Here is a 20,938-nt window from a genome sequence, read left to right as displayed (position 1 = left end):
CAAGACAACATGGAGAGTATTCCAGATGGAAGTTCTGGGCATCGTATATGTGCCCAATATACTAAACCCTCCACCTATGTTTTTCATTTGACAGCAAACTTGAAGAATTGGTTCATTTCCTACAAGTCATGTATCCCAAACTCTGTCGGCACTGGCAAGTCGTCTGGATGATGGCCGCAGCAATGCTGGTCTTGACTGTTGTGCTGGGGCTCTACGGTTCCTATAACTCTTGTGTGGAGCAGGCCGACGGGCCCCTTGGGAAATCCACTTGCTCGGCAGCCCAAAGGGACTCATGGTGGAGCTCAGGACTCCAGCATGAGCAGCCTACAGAGCAGTAGGAAACCCGACACCCGGCCAGTGCCCTGCTCCAGCACACAGCCTGCTGCCCGTTCCCCAAGCATGATGTGTCAGGCCTGGGCACGGGCACACCACTGCTGCCGTCAGGGGAACAAGCAGGGGTTCTTTCACACTCGGCACCCCTATGGGAGCTATTCACACACAGTAACTGATGTTCTTGGAGGATCAACAAAAAGCATCAGTGGACAAAGAAGTGGCCTTCACCAGGGAACTCCGACGGAAGGGACAGTTGCCTGTGCCAGCTCAGATGGCTGGGGAGAAACAAAACACCTTCTTTATAGGCTACAGTGCGAAGCCCCCTCCCCCTCCCCATTTTCCTCTCCGCCATTGATCGGAAATCAGGAAGGATTGTGTCTAAAGGCTAACTCTGCCCCCAAGGATCAGACCTGGAATTTGGAGTCTCACATGAATATCTTCCCATTTCCCATCTCATTCTTACTGACTCTCCTTCAGCCTTCCCTTCTCCCCTTTGCAATCAGAGTTTCTCTTTACAGAAGTCAGAAAGGTTTATCAGAAAAACGTTTAGGCTGCTTTTTAGCTCAGTGCTTGGAATGAAGTGGGAAGATGTAAATGAACATATATTCCTCTGTACACATACACAGAGCGCACACACACACAGCACACGCATGCATGAAGCCACCTACCCTCCAAACGTGTGCTCTGGGTATGTGTTAGAGTTAAAGCCAACCCACAGATTTTCACTAGGTGTGGGGCAGCCACCAGGCACCTGTTCAGTGAGCTTTCTACATGGGCTTAAGATGTTTGAGAAACACTGAAAACTCATGGCTTCCATGGCGAACTTGCTGGTCTCCATTTCCAGGGCTAATTCTGAGCTGCTGTAGAGCACAGTCTATCCCCTCTTTGTTCTCTCTGGTTGAGAGCAGTTAACCCGCCTCTCAGGGGGAAAGAAGAGACACGATGCACTTTCAGCTTCGCTGTGCCCACATGCGAGTGTGCATCTCCACTGCAGTGTTCCAGTTTCAATGGCATTTCCAACCAAAGTGTAGGTCTCAGAGCATTCCCATTGTTTAGCAGAAAACTGAGAGTGCGTCCCACCTCCAGCTGGACTTCTCACTCCACCTTGACAGCTGCCACCTGCCTTCTTGCCTCATCAGTTCTGGGGGGCGCTGGTTTCTGTGTGGGTTTTATGGTGGTGGCTTTGCTGTTGTTTTTGTTTTGCTGTTGACATTTGTTTTTGTTTCTGACACTCATATAGAACTTACTATGAGCCAAACACTGTATTAGGTATTATATAGGGATTCATTCAATGAGTCCTCAAGAAAAAGAAAAAAACTGTGACTCTTCCCATTTTCAGGTAAGGAAACTGAAGCACAAAACAAGCAAAGTAACTTGCCAAGGATACCCAGTTAGTAAATCATGGGGCTGGAAGTCACGCCCAGCCAGGCTGGCCCCAGGGGCTGTGCTCTCAACCCCTGCACTAAATTGGTTCTTCCAAAGGCCTCCTAACTGGACATCTTACATTCCAGTCCCACTCCCCTGAGTGGCCCTTCAGCCACTCCAAGCCATTTCTGGTTCCCAGACTAAATTGTTTTCTCTCACTAGTTTTTCTTCTGCCGCTCTCCTCTTTTCTTCTGGTCACTCCTCAGGACCAAGTGCAAAAATCATCCCCTCCATTACACCTTTAATGGCCTCCCTCCAACTCCCCACCATGCCCCACATAATAGGTCACACCCTTCTCTGTGCTTTCTGGCACTTTTTATACATTTTCATTACTACTACTAATGACCATTACTATAGTGTATCAGAATAACTTATTTATGTGTCTGCCTTTCCTAGCATTTTTCCTCAAAGACAAGAACCATGTCTTACCCATTCTCTGGGTAAGTGCCTAGCATGGTGGCCGATGCTTGGGAGGGTATCATTAAATGTTGGTCAAAAGAACAAGTGAGCATTCAAGGGGGTGGAGAGCAGTCTGGGAACAGCCGACGTTTTGCATACTTCCCAACACCAGCATCACCACCACCAACAACTCAACGAAAAAAATAACACCTTTATTAGCCTCGACTTAGTCCAGTATTTTTCAGTCTCCTCTGTGACCTGATTAGCAACAACATTTCCAAGCTCAAGGGCTAGGCTTGATGCAACCACTCCTTTCAGAAAGACCCACCTAGGTTAGGCCCCACTGTGAAAGCAGCCTGTTGTTCTAAGGGAGGCATCCTTTCCAGTGGCTAGAAAACCTCTGTGAGAGAAGCCCAAGCCAGGGTTGACCAAGGATGTGCCATTAAGGTAAAGAGGTGCAGGTCACGGCAGACGGACTTTGGCTGCATGGATGCATGGTTTGCCCTGCCTCTTCCAGGGTGACTGGATACACTGGAGGACGCTGAGGCCCTCAAAGCCAAAGACAGGATACAAATGGCGCTCCAGAGAGGCTGGCTGTGGGGCAGGACTCTAGGCTGGTAACATCCAGTCTCAGCCTCCCGTGAAGAAGGACGAGGCTGAGCTGGCCCATCACCCACTTGGTCACAGGGTTCCCACCTTTGCTTCCTGTTGAGACAAAGGCCAGGAGAGGAGCTGCAGTGAGCTCTTGACCCTCCAGCTGCTCCACAGAAAGGCCTGCAAGAATGCTTCCAGACCAGGCCCTCAGCCAAACGACTCTGTGAGTAAAGGGAGGTTGAGGAGGAGAAGGAACAAAAGAGTACCCACGTTTCCAAGGGCATTCCTGAAACGGGACTCCCGGTAATTCTTCAAGAAAAGCAAAGATGGCCTGAGGCAATTGGAACTGTTGCCAAAGCAGCAGTGAAATGGACAGAAACAGGCCCTGTATTTCCAACAGTGATATTGATCTGAAATAAAAGTTCCCTTCAAAATGCCTCTGAGGTCTGACATTTCTGCTTGGCCCTAGGGCTCTCTGTATTGCTCCCTGTGTACAGCCTGGCCACATAAGTGGAGAGGGAGATGCTGGATTTGTGTATCACTGGTTGTCAGCTCCTAATGTTGTTAAACCTCACACAGGTGTGCTAGCCTTGAAATATAGAGTGTCACATACCTGAGTTTGAAAATAAAAGCACATTTCCAAACCTTTGGCAGCAGCTGAATGCCTCCTCATTTTGTGGAGCTGGGCCACAACCCTGCCCAACCCTGAATTAGAATCTACTTTTGGATAACAGTGCCTCCCAGAAGTCCCCAGCCCTCGGGTCACTATGGGCTCCCTCCCAGGGGCTGGATCAGTTCCTCTCCTTCTCATCCTCATTCCTGATCCTAGTTTCCTGTATCTTCCTGGCCTACTTTTTTTGTTTGTTTGTTTCTTGTTTTTTTGTTTTAATTCATACATTTTGCTGTGATAGAGACTGTTAAGTTTTCACCAGTCTGATTTCCACATCCAGATTTTATTTTTTTTAAAGATTTTTTCAATGTGGACCATTTTTAAAGTCTTTTGTTGAATTTGTTACAATATTGTTTCTGTTTCATGATTTGGTTTTTTGGCTACAAGGCATGTGGGATCCTAGCTCCCCAACCAGGGATCGAACCTGCACCCCCTGCATTGGAAGGTGAAGTCTTAACCGCTGGGCCACCAGGGAAGTCCCTAGTTATATTTTTTAGTCTTTTCTTGCAGCTAGGGGCAAGGGAATGCAGACCTTCCAGATCCAATTTCCTACATAGACTCTCCTGCCCAGTACTCTATATCCTCTATGTTCCCCCTTCTGCCTGCCAAATTCAGAGCACGCAGTTGAGGACCTGAGGCCCGAGAAGTTGGTGGGACCACCAGGTGGAAGCCAAGTCTTTGAATGGACGCTCACAGAATTCAACTGTGACATGAGCAAGAAATAAAATTTTAGTATATTAAGCCACTGAAATTCAGGAATGTTTGTTATAGCCATTAGCCTACCCCAACTAATGCATACAGAACCAGAAACAGGGTACTTAAACAACAAATTTTCAAAATATGAGACCCTGGCTTTGCAGTCAAGTGGCAGGAAACCTGAACACTGATATCAGGGACTAGAAATATGGTGACCTATGTTGTGAAGAAAACAAAAAGATTTGGTAAAATCGTACCCAGGGTAACTTGAAAGACAGTCCATGGGCAGCCTATAGCTCTAGGAGAAGTGACTGGAAAGAATCAGAGCGTTGGAGTGTGTGAACCTTTATTGGCTGCCTTTTGAGAGGTATTGCAAGAAAAAGAAGTACTTGGGAAAGAAATGGCTATTGGGAAACAGAAAGGAAAGAGGATATAGAGTTCTTAGATTGAGGCTTAGAAAACCTGACTCCTTCTAAACCCCAACCAGACTGAAAAGAGCTTGAGTGAAAAAGAAGCAATAAAACGTTTCAGCTGAATTAAGATCAGAGCAGCCCTATGGTAAAGGCCAGATTAAGAATATGGCCCTTTCATCTGTGGTTTCTAATGAACGCAGGGTAGCCACCACTAAATTAGAGAGGGGGCAGCATAGGGCTGAGGAAAAGAAATACATCTTGAGAATTGTGACTGGGAAAGGATTTGGGGTGTGATTACTGTACATGGAATCAAATGGAAGCAAATAGATCAGAAACCTAAGTTTGTGAGGGAATTGTATTTATTGTACAGAGATACAAGCCAGGACTAAAAACTCCTTTGATTGTTAAGTTAGAAAACAACTTTTGGGATCCTAAGCTTATATCAGCAGAAAGCAGATTGTACAAGCTGTGCTACCCCCAAGGAGCCCGTACTCCCTAATTCCCACCACAAATGTGGCCAAGGAAGATTCTATCCAATGAAGGTGGACATGGGACGTGAGAGTTTCTCCTAGAAAGCAGAATCGTGATCTAATCAAAGGTAGGTAACTGTGGTTGGCAAAATTTCTAAAATGCCTCCCCTCAAGATGTACCCCTTACCCCAATCCCTGGAACTTTTAAACGTGAGACATCACTCCTGTCATGTTACATGGTGTGGTTGACTTTCAGTAGGGAGACCCTTTCTGGTTCTTTTTGTCCCTTCCTGTCTTCCTTCCTTCTTCCTTTTTGTAATACTTTATCAAATGCTTGAAGGCTAACTGTCTTTCAGGTGTGATGCTAGCTTTAAGGATAATGACGAAGAGAACACAATTGCTGCCTTCCTGTCTCTCTGGCTCCATGGTGATAGAAGAGTCATGTATATTTCTGAGGTCCCCGTAGCCTAGGTCTTGTGCTCACCCAAGTAGTGAGGTCTAAGCTACAGCTATTTAAGGGATATTCCCCTGGTCCCTTAGAAGCTCTCTATGTTTGTGCAGAGCAGATTCTCCTCTCATTATTGCTGTCTTCCACACCAATATCTAACTTTATGACCAATAACTTTTGTATGGGAAAGAACTAGTTATCCATACACTATTCCTATAAATGACATTCCTTTTGGAGAAAACTAATAACCCTTTGCCCAAGGCATTACTCTCAAGCCAGAATTCCATAATTGCCATGGAAGATAAACCACTGAAACTCTAGCAGGGGAAACAGAGAGTGCAGACGGCTTGTGCACAGTGCAGATAAATCTCACATTCATCAAACAAAAAAGAGGAAGTCTAAACTGAATTTTCACCTACCAGAATATGAGAAGTTATCAAAGAGAGAGTTATTATATAAAGGACCTCTGTGGTGACCACTATTGTAAAGTATTAAATGACTGATTTTGTAAATTGGCCCCCTAGTCATGTTTTGCATGAATTTTAAAATGTCTGGTTTCTTTGAAGCAGGAATCACCTGTAGCGGGGTAGAAATTTCAAACATATAAAGAAATCCTGAAGGGAAGCATGAAGACTCTGTCCTTGGTATTTAAATAATCATTCATTTTCATGAGCCTCAGCCTCATTCCCCCACAGATCACAAGGATATGCAGTCGGAAATAAAAAAAAAAAAACACTGATAGTGGGAGGAAAGGCAGCACAATCCATGCTCAGTTTCCTTTAGAGACAGAGGCATTCCTAAGAGTATATAAATGAGCGGGCTCCACAGTCAACAACGAACCGAACCGCGTAAGAACCGAGCTGGCGGGGGAGGGAGGTGGTGGCAGGGAATATGGGAATTGGGGAAACCTTCAGCAGTTCACCCTGTGCTATCTGCCTTCCTCGTTTGTGTGTTTTCTGAGTCAGCATTAGCTAAATTTTCCAGAAAGCCATCCACAAAGTACAGCCTGGGCATTCAAGGGACGTCACTCATTTCCCCTAGTGACCTTGACAAGTCAGAAGCTTGAAAGCAGGGAAATCCGGATGTCTCAGTTATGAAGTGGAGCCGTGTGGGCCCCCACTTACTTCCAGAAGTCTCCATCCAGACTGGTGATCGCCTGCCTCTGATACTGCTGGTGCCCATCTGAGGTGCTCCTCTGGCTCTGAAGGGGCTGGCGCAATGGCCAAGTACTTCAGCCTGGTGTTGCTTCTTGCCTCCATCTGGACCACGAGGCTCCTGGTCCAAGGCTCTCTCCGCACAGAAGGTAGGTTTCTTACCAGATTGCCAACCTGAGGCAAGGCAAGATCTTGCAAATTGTCCTAAGAGTACTAAGTTCTTGACTGAATTTCTGGGGTGGGATGGCACTCAGTGTCGACAGAAGGTCTCATTGGTAGTATTGCTCTGCCAGAAATGTTTTCACCGTGTTGTCAACTTGACCAAAGTGATTCTCATTTACCTTTATGTTATCTTGACTTTTATTTTTGGTTATGGGATATTTTTAATGAGAATATTTTGAAACAAAACATTGAGGAGAAATCACTTGTTTTAAAAAGTGTTTCATTGAAGAAGCAAAGCGTGATTGTGAAAAATTTTAAGCAATCACCTAGCCTGGGGAAAATGGTTAACTTTCACAGAATATTGGCCTGTTTTATATTTTTGGAAGTGTCAGTATCATTATTTTTAATTTTACTATACTATCATGGAATGCTTATGTTTTTAATATGCAGTAAATAGCAAATTAACTGAAAAAAATCTGTGAAAATGTAGGTTTGAAAATTAGTCATCAGCTCCCTACCAAAGGAATGACTTGAAATGATTCCTGGGCTTTGGAGCTGCCTAAATGGTATCCTCATTCTGCACTGTAGGCAAAACAAAATTGTAACCACAAATTACTCATTGCAGCTCTGGGCAAATGAAAATATGAGCACTTTAAAAGGAAAATTATGTGTTCCTCTGTTGGAAGATGCCCTGAGGTATAAAATATGTCCGGAACAGGCATCCAGAGTTGATTCCGATATTGTCATACTCCATTTTATGAGGGAGGTTAGAGTTAATATGGTTGATTTTTTTTTCAAATACCAGAACTGTTACTTTCAAATAAGTTTGGCCCTCTTTGACATCTCCCTGGGGAGACTATTCACTTTTCCCCCAAAATACTGCCATTAATCCTCAAACTATTATGGAAATTGTTCTTTGACATTGACTCAGCACAGTCTTTGGACCATCCTCAATAATGGCAAAATTTTCCTAAGGGAATTGAAATTTTGGAAACAACTGAAAGTTATACAGAGCCATGATTAGGGAAAAGGTGGTTGATGAAGGTGGATGGACGAGGATGGGCGTTAGTATTTTTGAGGGCCTATTTTTATGTACTATATATAGTATATAAAATATATATAAGAAATATATATATATATTTCTTAAGAAGACACTTTATAGATGAAGGAACAGGCTCAGTGAGGCCAAGCAACTTGCCTAATGTCATGAGGGAAGTAAATAATAAAGCTTGGGTTTGAATTCAGCTCTGATTCCTAGGTATATACTGTTTCTACTATGCTTGTTGTTTCCTAAGAATGCTTGAGGAAGGGGTTACTCGAATATCACTTGGATTCCAGCTCCCTGTTTTTGCCCTTAAATAGGAAAGCATAAAATCTATGAATATTTGTTGACTGTCTACTGTAGACCCAGCCTCCACTAGGTACAAGTTATATAATTTTAAAATTCTGACAAAAATTCTGTAAAGAATATATAACCATCCCCCTTTTACAGCTGAGAATGCTAACTTGCCCAAGGTCCCACAGCCAATTAACAATAGAAGAAATATCCAAAGCTAGGTCTATTGCCAAGAATAGGTCTATCATTACTCATAACAATAATATTTAGAGTAAAAATGATGTATGATGAGAGTATCAAGACCACATTACAGTGTAATTAATATACCTTCTCTACAGGTATTCCCAAAGAAGCTTATGAGTGAAATGGGCCAAATTCCAGGACAAATGGTGTATTCCGAGAGTTCAGCTCTAGTGGTGTGTGTGTGTAGATGTGTGTTTGTGTGTGTGTTCATCTTCCCCCCACATTGCACAGTGGGAAGCAGAACAGCATCCTAGTTAAGAACTGAGGTTTTAGTATCAATCATAATTGGGTTTGTGCCCCCAAACTGCCACCTAGTTGCTGTATATCCTTGGGCTCAGGAAAGTTACTTAATCTCCCTGAACCTCAATTTTCTGTCCAAAGAGACAGGGTTTGGCACAGAGTGGCATCTACAGGTGATAGAAGTTGGAATTAACATTGACATTAGTATTAATATCAGTGTTGGTGTAGGTATTAGTGTTAGTGCCCACAGTCATAAGAGGCTGTTCTGTCACAAACGCTCATATTGGGTGTTGGCTCTCTGGTCTCTCTTTTGGTGAGAGCAGGGTCTGGAAGCAAACAAGGCTATCCACAAATACCATACATTTCCCTTCCCCCAGCCCCCTGCTCCACAGCAAGGTCACATGGGGGACTTAGAAATGCTCCTTCCATGTTTGCAAGAAGAAACTTCCTTTAAATTTAGATACCACCTTCGACAGTGGTCAAAGCATTTGACAGTGCACAGATCTGTGTTCAAGCAATTACGTGGGAGATTAAAATGCCCTTTTATGGACTTTTGTGGATGAAGCCCAATTGGAAGAAAGTACCAAAATGCGACGCAACTTTGCAATTTCATACAGGTCTATAAATCCCAGAACCCAGAGAGAAGGGATCAAAAGAATTCTCAGATTTGTTAGATTTTGAGTAAGATATTATTTACATCCTAACTCTGCAACTGCCTCAGCTTCCCTAGGGAGATCAGTCATTAGCAGACTAAAACCAAAGTGCTTTGAAGGTAACATAGTGATACTATGTTATGATTTATTGAGTGCCTACTATGTGGCAGGCACTATGCTAAGCATTTTTATTTGAATTAACTCACTTAACTTTCACCACCCTATACAATAGATACTGTTATTCTTTCAACTTTCTAAATATGGAAACTGAGGCTCCAAGAGATGAAGTAACCAGCCTAAATTCACAGAGCCAGCAAGCGACACAGGCTAGATTCAAATCCAGGTCTGACTTGAAAAGTCTACTTCCTCTATTTAGTTTCTCTGCCATGCAAGTTTTACTATCTGACTCCTCTAGGAACTTCTGAGTAAGCCTGCCCCCCAATGGTCAGAGAAGGTTCACTTTCTATTATACCAAGTGCAACATTTTTCAGCCCATCTCAGAAATAGTGCTGTCCCCAACAGACATTGGAGTATTGTTCACTATTCTGTTAACCAGAGCCCTGGATTCTATCTTTCTCAAAGTCTCAGACCCTTCATTTTATAGACTCCATAAAGGTTTGCAGAAGCTGCATCCCCTAGACTGCAGCCCAGGAACTGGTAGCCAAAGCCTCCACGTAATGAACAAGGAACCTGAGTGCAGTGAGGGACGATGGACTCAGACCTGGTGAGAGGTACAGCATGGATCCGGGCAAGCACCTTCCTAACCCAGCAGGATGTCCTTGTGGAAAATGTCTGGTCTGTGTCCTATTATTTCTAAACCTCAATCCCAGCTGCTGCGTTGAGGCAATGATGCTCTACTAGGAAGGAGAGCCTGAGGGCTAGGGGCAAGGACAGCAGTACATTGAGGGCCTATGTGATTCCTTTGCAGAGCTTTCCATCTCAGGACCATGCAGAATCATGGGGGTCACTCTTGTGAACAAAAGGACACACCCGCAGCTGAATTTCACAGAAGCCCAGGAGGCCTGTAGGCTCGTAGGACTAACTCTGGCCAGCAAAGAGCAGGTTGAAGCAGCATGGAAATCTGGCTTTGAGACCTGCAGGTGAGAAACAGCGGGATTCACAAACACTGTGGGAGCTCTTTTGGCTCTGTGCTCTTGTTCAGCAACAGAGATCAATGCATCCACTCAGGTCATGTGTATTCTGTTACAGCTATGGATGGGTTAAAAATCAGTTCGTGGTCATCCCTCGGATTATCCAGAACCCCAAGTGTGGGAAGAACGGAGTGGGCGTCCTGATTTGGAGAAGTTCACTCAATCAGCGGCACAGGGCCTATTGTCACAACTCATCTGGTGAGTCAGATCTGCAGCCTCTCCACGTGGCATGTTTTGTCTGGATTTCAATAGCTCTATAACCATTCTGAGAAGAGTAACCCTGAGCAGTAGCAGAAGCAATCATGGTGATGGCCACTGAATCCTCCCAAGACTGCCTCTTTGACCAGGGTAGAGGTGTCCCTCTCAGAGCAAAAAGTCAGAGAAAATATGACAGATTGGCAACATAGGGAGAGGGCATCCCTGTAGGCTTCATTACCCACCCCGCCTTCATCCTACAAGATAACCAGGACGAAGGGAGGGAAACATCCACTATGGACAAAGCAAGGTACTAAGTTATCTCGCTGAACCTTGACAATCTCCATAGGAGGTGTGCTTTATCATCCCTATTTTGCAGAGGACATAAGTACATTCGTCTAAGGTCTCCTTACTATGAAGCTTCACACATAGATCTAACTCTTTCCTTTATCCCACATTCCTTTACAGGAGTGGAAATTCAGATGCTATATTAGATGTTTTTAAGAACAAGACCCAATTTTCATTTTATGAAGGAAGGAATTAAAGCTAGAAAATAGAACTGATTTGCTCACAGTCATCCCTTTAACCTTCTTGGGAGACCTTGGAGGTCTTAGCCCAAGTGCTTTACCTAAGTAACTTCTCAGAGAGTTTTTCTTTGACTAAACACTTGTTCTCACTTTATCATAAGAACCTCTGTCTGATTTATTACTCTTCACACATACTCATAAATCTGACCTTCTAAAGGTCAGATGGGTCAGTGGTCATTCTCTAAGATCCAAGACATAAAAGTGCACCAGCAGTGTTCTGTTGCCCAAGGCAGCATAAGGTCCAAGAGGTTCTGTGAACCAGGGAGCCTTGGCCCAGGAAGGGCCGTGAAAGAGACTTTGTCCACTTCGCTCACCTCGTGGATGAAACGACTGTAGCTCAGAATGGAGGTTTGCCTTATTCAAAGTCTTACAGTCAGCTAGAGGCCGAGTGCAGACTGGAACATAAGCTTCTTCCCATATTTCTTTCACCATCCTCCTCCCCTCGCCTCCGCCGCCTATCACTTTTGACTGCGGAATTGGTGGTTTGCATGCTTGCTCATCTGACGGCTAGTCCGTGCCGGTCAAATGGCCTGGCCTTTTAACTTCCTGGCCTTCCTGCCAGCTGTCAGTGCAATGATAGGACACCCAGCCCTATGGACTAAATGAAAAGGAGTCAGGGGAGATGACTTGGATTTGCATGCTTCCTCGTGGTTTCATTTCACTTGTATTTCCATTCCCTGCGCTTCCTATATACGTAAAGTTAGGTGTAGATTCATGTTCACTAGGTTTGGCAAAGATACTGGATAGATGATATTGTGTACTTTAGATCATATCCCAACAAAAGGCCCTTAATGTAAGTATGTCCCCCTATTACATGCTAACTTTGATCATTTGAATAAGACGGTGACTGCCAGACCTCTTTAATGAACTCAGATGTGTTTTCCCCTTTGCAATGAGGAGGTAACCTATAGTGTGACATTTTGGCACCATGTAAATAGTCTGACCCCCCAATCGTCTTTTACCTGATAGTTCAAGCAGACATTGATGATCCTAGCTGGAATCAATTATTATATGCAGGACTGCAAAATGATAATTTTCTACATCTATTCTTCCTTCTACATTTGTTAGCTGGCATTCTTTGATAAAGAGGAATCTCTCTCTCTGTCTCTCTGTCTCTCTCTCTCTCACACACACACATACACACACACACACACGCACACACACACATGTCCTCCCTCCCCTTTATACTACCATGGACATGTAGCATTTTACTTACTCTGTGTTCAATATGTTATCATCAATTTTACAATTATTATTCTTTTTGATGCTCAAATTGTCCGAAATTTGGCGAGTGGGAGCCCCTTCTAGTTGACTTTTGTTTTCATCCCATTAGTATTTGAGCAAGGCATTGCTTTCTGGCATGATAACATGTCCCAGGCTCACTTTGTACTTTCTTTATCCACACATGGAATCAGCCATTTATTTCTCCAAGGGGCCTTGGTTCTTTTTAGTAGAGAATGTTGATTTGAAACCAAGATCTGCATGCAACTTGTTCTCATTACTACTCTCATTTTCAATGCTTCTCAGTCCTTTTTAGTGGGCAGCTAGGAAAAAATATACATATATATATTGCATTTGCATTGATATTTCCAACTCAACAGTTCAAGTTTTTTCTTTGTTTACTTTGTTCTATACTTGCATGTTTTTTCTCTTATATGGAAAATTCTTGTTCCCAATAAATAATATATTTTCTTATCCTACAATAATTTCAAATTATAAAAACAGCATTATTAGGAATAATAAACCTACTGAATGGAATTTGCAATTCCTTTGCATTTCTTTTAGTCCTCAGAAGACATCCCTCTAAGGATGTACTGTCAGAGAATTGTGTACAAAAGTGACTTGAGAAAATTTGCTACACTGTGTGGTTATGTTATCATTTTGAAATAAATCAGGTTCACCTGCTTCTGTTTGCCATCTTTGTGAGGAACAGAGTTACCCTAGCCCTCATCGTCACACTAACCTAGACTTACCCTATGCTTCTTTGTTTTGGTAACTTTCTTTTTTATTGCTATCTTGTGAGCTCTGAGGATCCCAGTAACCCTAAACCTGACCCCAAACCTTATCCTAAGTGCCTTTCTTACTGCTATCTTTGTGAGCTTTGGGAATCAGACCAAAGTGTTTCTAATGCTCGGCGTGCACCACCTGTTTCATGTTGTTCCCTCTGCCACAATGCCCGTCCTCTTCATCACCTGGCTAACTTGTATTCTTTATTCAAGTCTCAAGTACCGTCTTCTTCAGGCAGCCTTTCTATACCCCTGACTCCTATCTTTCCTCTTGGACACCAACCACACTGTGTTTAATATCTATCAAAGCATTCGGCACATTCTAGAGAAATTATATTTGTAGTTTGGAGGGAAGGAGAGCCAGGTCCTAACGCTTCCAGGTGAGACACATTGTGCCCCCGACCAGTAAGGGACCACGGGATCAGATTGCCGTTGCTCCCTCACACGGCGGCCTTCCTGGCTACACTTAATGAACAGAGAGGCAAAGGAAACTAATTCTTACAGATATTACAGATTATGCCATAGATTCTGCTAGGCCCTACACATGTACTGTCTCATTAATCCTCAGTGAAATGATACAAGTGTACCACTTCCACTTTCCAAGAGAAGTAGCTGATGCTTAGAGGGTGATTTGCTGTGGCAACAGTCAGTAAGGGACAGAGCCAGGATTTAAACCTTGGGCCCTGCCACTTCCACGTCACCTGGTGATGACCACACGTCAGTAATATACCAGGCCCAGGGTGGGTCCTTCACATGAGTATTTTTTTAAAGTTCCCCAGATGATTCTAACCTGCAGCCAGAGTTGAGAACCACTTTTCTCTAGAAGATCTCTCAGATATAAGTTTTAGAATTCCAGACAGTTCCGTGTTCTCCCATTTCTGTGCAATTGCAATCGTCTCCTTCTTGGCTCCTGGTTGCCCTTTCTCCCATCTCTATTTCATCCTCCACACACCTCCTCTGATGATTACGTCCCTCCTCTTCTGCACAGCCTTGGGTGGCTTCCTATCAGAGAATCTGATGTGAACTATGAAGACTTGTGCACGTAAAACTGGGCACATATGAGAACTTCTGTATGTCAGTTGGAAGGTCTGCTGCCCCCAGTTGAAAATTCCTTCTCCTACAGAATAAATTCCAAATTCTTTACCATGGCAATTATGACTCTTGATATACTGGCTCCGACCTATCTTCCCAGTCTCATCTCCTACTTGCAGTTTTTCACGCTCCCCATCATGCGTACACCCTACACGCCAGCCACATTGTGCTCCTTGTCATTTTCTGACATACCTACACTTTGAAACTTCTGGATTCTTGGGTCACGCTGTTCTTATTGACTGGGATATCCTATTCCCTCTTCCATACTAGACGACCTGGAGGTCTATTCCAGCCATACCAGCCTTCTAGTCATCAAACATGCTGAGATTATTCAAATTCAGGCTCTTGAACTTCCTGTTCTCTTTACTTGGAATGCTTTTGCCCTAGATCTTCAATGACTTGCTACTTTTCATCATTCAGGTTTCAGCTTAAGTATCACCTCCCCAAAGAGACTTACTCTTATCACCTTATCCAAAGTATCTGTCCCCATTCCTGCCCCTTCCAGTTTGATCCTTATCCTGCTTAATTATCTTCTCAACATTTATCATCCTCTGAAATTTCTGGCTTTTTTTTTTATTATTGTCTCTATCCTTCTTTCCAATAACACATAAGCCCTTACGAGCAAGGACTTGGTCTTATTTGCACCACATCCCTAGCATCTAGCACAGCACCTGGCACAGAGTTGGAGCTCAATAAATATTTGTTGAATGAGTGCACTAACCCTCCACATCCTGCTTATGCCATCTCCTCTGTGAATTCCCAGTTATCGCCCGCTAGCCTCATCAAAATACTTCTGTCCTCTTGGAAACAGGAATCATCCCGTATTTGTCTCTGTATTCTCAGTTCCCAGCACAGTATATGGTGTTCAGTATACTTTTCCCCTGATATTAAAAAAAAATGTTCATTTTTTTGAAGGAAGTATATAGCACCTGCTTAAGAACGGGAAACGTAGCTAAAAATCCAGTGCGGCATTGGTGGTATAGTGGTGAGCATAGCTGCCTTCCAAAGTCTAGGGCAGAGGTCAAGGATGATGCCTATTTGAATAGAGGTCTTTTCAGAATGAAATGAATAGTATAAAATATTGACTGAATGCATGTGGGGTCAAAATGTTTTACCATGTTTACCATGGCCTTGGTTGGTAACTTTTACTTAATTTTCAAAAATAATAGAATAACTTCTTCTTCATGGCTAACATTCCAGCTGATGCTACCCACTATCACAAATAACTAGAGATTTAAAAGAGATGCAAATGCATATTGTAATATATTGCATGGCTCTGCCATTTACTGGCTATGTGATTTTAGGCAAGTTATTCAATTTCTCTGAATTTCAGTTTCTTCCTGTATAAATGAGGGTTTTATAAAATTGTTTAATGAAGTACCATGGTTGACTCAGAGCAAGATGTTCAACAAATATTAGTTTCCTCTCTACCGCATTCAACAGATTGGAGAGCAAACCTACATCCCTCCCGTCTCCCACCTCCTTTAAAAAAATTTTTTTTTTTAATGAGCACAGAGAAATCTGGTTTTAGTAGATCTCTGTCCTCAAGTGGTGTCATGTGTGTATATTTGGTCTCCCCATCTACTCCTTTCTTCATTTCACTTTTCCTTCCTTCCTTTAGACATCAAGTATTGAGCATGTACTATGTGCCCGCCACATTGCACATACCATGATGACCAAGACAGACAGGAATCCTGCTTCCAGGGAGCTCACAGTCCAGTGGGGAGCAGTGTAGTGAGAATCATGACAAGGGAAGTACAAGGAGGTACAAGAATGTATGTCTAGGGATCCAATCTGGTCTTCAAGTCTGCCTAAGAAAGAGATATTCAGTCTGAGACCTGAGGGACAAGGAGGAGTTAATAAAGAGGGGCAAAGAGTCTTACAAGTGAAGAAAGCATTCAGGTCAAAGTTTTGGATGTTAGAGAAAGCATATCAAAGAACTGAAGGAATTCTGGCATGGCGGGGGAACGAGAGAAAGACCGATCAGGTGAGACTGGCCGTGTCAGCAGGGGCCAGATCATGGAAGGCCTTATAGGCTGTGCAGTACAGGCAGTCAGGGAAGGATTCTAAAGGAGGAAGTGATATGATTATCTTTACATTTTTGTAAGACCATTCCAGCTGCAGTATAAAGAGATCGGAGGAGAGTAAGACTAGAGACAGGCAGACCCATTAGGAGGCTATTGCAATACTTCTTTCTTATTTCACTTTTCCCTCCCCGGACAGATACCTGGGTTAACTCATGCTTTCCAGAAATTATCACCACCGATGATCCCATATTCAACACGGAAACTGCAACATACACAACAGAAATGATTGTCAGTGAGAGTACACACTCAGCGTTGTCTACTGATGGACCTGAGTCTATTACACCCACTGTGGCTCCTGCTCTGGCTTCCACTTCTATTCCACGGAAAAGAAAATTAATTTGCATAACAGAAGCTTTTATGGAAACGAGCACCATATCTACAGAAACTGAATCGTATATTGAAAATAAAGCGGCATTCAAGAATGAACCTGTTGGGTTTGGAGGTAAAAGCTTTCTGTCTGCATTATGTGTATGTGTTTGAGTGTGTGTGTGTGTGTGTGTGTGTGTGTGTGTGTGTAGCAGACAATACATAGAAACTAGCCTGTATCCAGATTGGGCACTCAGGACCTGACAAATACAAATAAAAGCTTAATGCAAATTCAAATTTCATAAAGTCCTAGAACTTGAGGTCTCTAAAGAACCTTAATGATTAAACTAAAAATCATGAGTCTAAAATAGCTTCACTTTTAAAACGCAAAGACTTTTCAGAATAAATTACTATCTATTCATATGCAGAAGTTTTTAAAGTACATATACACACCTTAAATGCCTATGATTAGCAAGTTAGTTTTCCTATTTAAAGGGTCTTACACTTGATTTGCTCCAAACTTGTCACCTCAAGGCCACAGAGAGGAAATGGACTCTGTCATGTTGCAACTTATAGAGTAGGGAGAGCATGAGGCAAGGCCAAGGATTCTATAGGCAGGAAGCAAAGAAGCTTATGTGGGCCCAACGCCATAAGTGGCCCCTGTGTGGTCACAGAGAAGGCTCTTCTGCTCTGTGGTCTCCATCACGTGTTAGGATGAGTCATTAGAAGAGCGGTGCACAGTAATGTCTACATGGAGGAACAAGGCGCGGTCTCTGTCTCCCCCAGGTGTTCCCACGACCCTGCTGGTGCTTGCACTCCTCTTCTTTGCTGCTGCAGCTGGCCTCGCGGTTTGCTACATCAAAAGGTGGGATTGTTGGCACATGGTTAGTCTCGTCATCTTTGTCACATCCATATCTTGTGTTTATCCAGGGTTTTTATCGACATTTCCTTCGTCCAGATGGAGATGGTAATCCTCTTATACTGTAAATGTTTTCCCTCACCTCACCTGTCCTCCCTACCGCCCAGCCTTTCCTTTATTTCAGCACTTGCATGTTATCCGGCCTTTAGATATAGGTCAATGGCTGTCCCTTTGAATATCAAGAAATAAAAAGAAAAGATTGACATCTAGGGAAAAACGGATATGCTTTATTTGGTTTTCAATTCTTTGTTTTTGACGAGAGGGTGTTAAGGCCAGCCTAAAGTTTCGCCTGCAAACTTACTGTCCTATCTAAATGAATCCATCCAGGTGGGGATGGTTAAAGTATTTGAGGGTGCATGTGTTAGCATCTCTCTGAAATAAAAGTACCCAATGTACTATGCCAATATGGGCCATCACAAAACATTATCTGTTGTTCTATGTGGTACGTAGAAGTCTCTCACTTTAATTTTGTGTTTATGCCTACAGGTATGTGAAGGCCTTCCCTTTTACCAACAAGAACCAGCAGAAGGAAATGATAGAAACTAAAGTAGTGAAGGAGGAGAAGGCCGATGATAGCAACCCTAATGAGGAATCAAAGAAAATGGATAAAAAACCCGAGGAGCCCAAGAGTCAACCCAAAACCACAGTGCGATGCCTGGAAGCTGAAGTTTAGATGGAAGCTGAAAGAAATAAGAGGACACACCTGAGGTTGTTTTCCTTCCTGATACACATCCTGGTCCCAGATGGGGAGCCTATAAAAGGTCCAAAGAACCAAACAAGCAAGTCTACCCTTGGTCCCTAACTAGAGTCAGCTCAGGGCTACCTTTGGACTCTGGAGTTCACCAAAGGGAATTCCCTTTTCCTTATTGCAATCCTTTCTGGATCCTACCCTCCTACCTCCAAAGCTTCCCACAACCTTTCTAGCCTGGTTATGTGCTAATAATATCCCAGTGGGAGAAAGGAGCTTGTGCAAAGCACCTGGACCTCAAACAGCTAATCAGAACCTGTTTGTCAAGAGGCCTTTAGGCTACCTGAGAATAGGTGAGCTGAGAGCCAAGAAACCATTGAGATCAAGGCTTTGTCTATTGATTGACTCTACAGCCCAGATCCTTTCTTCAGCTCTGGAAAGGAAACACTTATACCATCTGGCATGTCCTTCTGAGCCAGGCAAGAGAAAAAGAAGGAAGGAAAAGTTTAGCAACTGAAGGACGTGGAGATTCCTGTGACTTGAGACCTAATCTCTGTAAAACCAAAATAAATAGAGAAAAAGGATAAGGCTGAGGATATTAACAGCATTTGTCAGTAGGGACTGTAAATACAGACAGGGCCAAAGTGTTCATCTCTGAATAATTCTAGTTGGAATCACTTTTTAGAATTTAGACACACTTACTTTTCTCTCTCTCTCCTGCTGCTGCTATTTTCTCTAGAAGAACATACTTTCTAGGGAAAAGAAAGTATATTCTTTTCTCACCCCCCAAAAAAAATCTCTTAAAAATTTCTATTTTTATCAAGTTATAGAAATTATTACTGAATGAAATTACTGTGTTAAAAAGCAGTAAAATTTAATAAACATTTGCTGAATGCCTACTATATGTCAGGTACTGTGCAAGTTATTACATTCTATAATTGAAGATTATTAATAAAAAATTGCATATAGTAGAATGTATGAAGCTAATTTTTTTCAGTGTTGATATCCCCAGCTTTCCACTTCCAAAACCAACTTTTTTTTTTGCTGAGACTAATCTACTCATTATTTTCTCGTGACTATGGCAACAATTATAGCCTTAATTTATTATTAACATACCTAAAAAGTACATCATTACCTCTATACACCAAAGTACATTTTTTAGATGTCGTTACCAAATGTATCACTAGCTCTCCTTTTTCCAGCAAAAGGAGTCTGAGAGGTGCAGAAATATTTGTGCTGAAAAAATAAAAGCATTTAGAAAATTCCTTTGCTCTCTTATTTACATAGATGCATTATACCTTTCATGCAAAATTGAAGTGATCTGTTGTTTGCAAAAGTAAGAGAGACAACTTTGGTAGCTGAAATACATTTGTAAACCCAAGAGTATATATATCACTATGTGAGGCTCTTCTTGCTTCAGATGGTCTTATTTTAAGTAGGTCAAGTATACACACATAAATTAGTCCTTTACTTTGGATTCAGGTTCTACTTTCCAATCTCTTCCAGAGTTCACAGGAAGCTGGAGATTCAGATAGCTCCTTTGTCCTGTTTCTCTAACTTTCTCTCCCCCTCTCTCTAGTCTTTCTCTCTGAGATTGCTAATATCTTCTTCCCCTCACCAGTAACCCCACAATTCCATGATCCTTTCAACTCAGAGGCCATAACCTGTTGGCATAGTCTTTTATGGTTGTCCCACAAATATTAAAATTTGGCTTAATTGCCAAGAATTAAACGTCAAGAGAATTCATATATTTGTATTTCCGTTCCCTTGAAAACTGGCAAGATCTGGAACTAAAGAACCCATATTCCCTCATAGCCATAGTTACTAATACTGAGCAGGGGCTGCCCCCTGTAAATGGGAGATGCTCTCTCCACCCCACCACAGTCCTCACCACTCTCTATAGCAACCTCACACCAAAGTAAAGATGCCATTTCCTATGGATTTTATAGTACTATTGCCTTTTTTTCCCACACCCAGCCCATTCCACTCATTTACAACCTACCTGGCCCTGAGGTCTATGAGTTTAAAACTCTGATTTGTCAGTCCTTAAGCTTTATCAGCCTCCACCAGTTCTCAGGGAGTGAAGAAGAAAGGGAAAGAGCCTAAATAGTGGTCTTCTGTGTTTGCTAACTGGAAAACAATCCGAACTTCCACACTAGGTCTCCCACCCGTGAGCATCTACCGTATACTAGGATACTATCATCTTCTGTTAATTTAGACAAGAATATGCCCTACTCGGGAGGAGAAAGGAGGAAAGAGAAGAACCCTACCTAGCCACATGTAATCGCTAGACAGACCAAATGTCAATTGCAAAAATACTGACGAAAATGTAAAACTTCCATCATTATGGAAAAAAGGAAGGAAGGAAGGAAGGGGGGGGAGGGAGGGAGGAAACTATCACTTATTGAGCACCTACTAAGTGACAGTCATTTTCACATGTTGTTCTGTTTAACTGCCACATCTTCCTTGAGAAGGATTATTACTGTCATTTTTTATTAATTAGAAAGTTGGCTTTTTAGAGGAGTTAAGTCACTTTTCTGAGGTCACACATCTAGTTAAGTGATAAAGGTAGGATTCAATCCCAGGTCAGAATGACCACAGAGCCCACACTCCTTTCCCTACAATACCAGGCTTTCCTTGCAGATGACAATGTAGGGATGTAAACCATCCC

The 20,938-nt window shown here is 42.8% G+C and overlaps 2 protein-coding genes across 3 annotated transcripts in view; both read left to right on the top strand.

The window, feature by feature from the left end:
• The window catches only part of IRAG1 (inositol 1,4,5-triphosphate receptor associated 1), a gene marked incomplete at both ends in the record, with an annotated part of 116,332 nt that extends 115,994 nt beyond the window's left edge, over window positions 1-338 (top strand). The window contains 1 exon segment of the mRNA XM_082844754.1: window positions 95-338. Within this exon segment, the coding sequence (XP_082700880.1) occupies window positions 95-338 (244 nt within the window).
• Window positions 339-6,533: 6,195 nt separating this feature from the next.
• On the top strand, window positions 6,534-19,481 carry LYVE1 (lymphatic vessel endothelial hyaluronan receptor 1). 2 transcript variants are annotated; one of them, XM_082843923.1, is made up of 6 exons: window positions 6,534-6,751; window positions 10,165-10,336; window positions 10,446-10,585; window positions 16,491-16,796; window positions 17,447-17,525; window positions 18,066-19,481. In XM_082843923.1, exons 1-6 carry the CDS (start codon window positions 6,667-6,669, stop codon window positions 18,250-18,252), a joined length of 969 nt encoding a protein of 322 aa, XP_082700049.1. In that variant the 5' UTR covers window positions 6,534-6,666; the 3' UTR covers window positions 18,253-19,481. The 2 variants fall into 2 exon arrangements, with proteins under 2 accessions (XP_082700049.1, XP_082700050.1); XM_082843924.1 differs by lacking the exon at window positions 6,534-6,751 and adding an exon at window positions 9,517-9,579.
• Window positions 19,482-20,938: the final 1,457 nt, after the last annotated feature.

The sequence above is a fragment of the Leucopleurus acutus genome (assembly GCF_964270905.1).
Source record: "Leucopleurus acutus genome assembly, chromosome: 8".
NCBI classification, from domain to species: domain Eukaryota; kingdom Metazoa; phylum Chordata; class Mammalia; order Artiodactyla; family Delphinidae; genus Leucopleurus; species Leucopleurus acutus.
The sequence above is the reverse complement of the archived record's forward strand: the minus strand, read 5'-3'. Positions and strand labels throughout refer to the sequence as shown.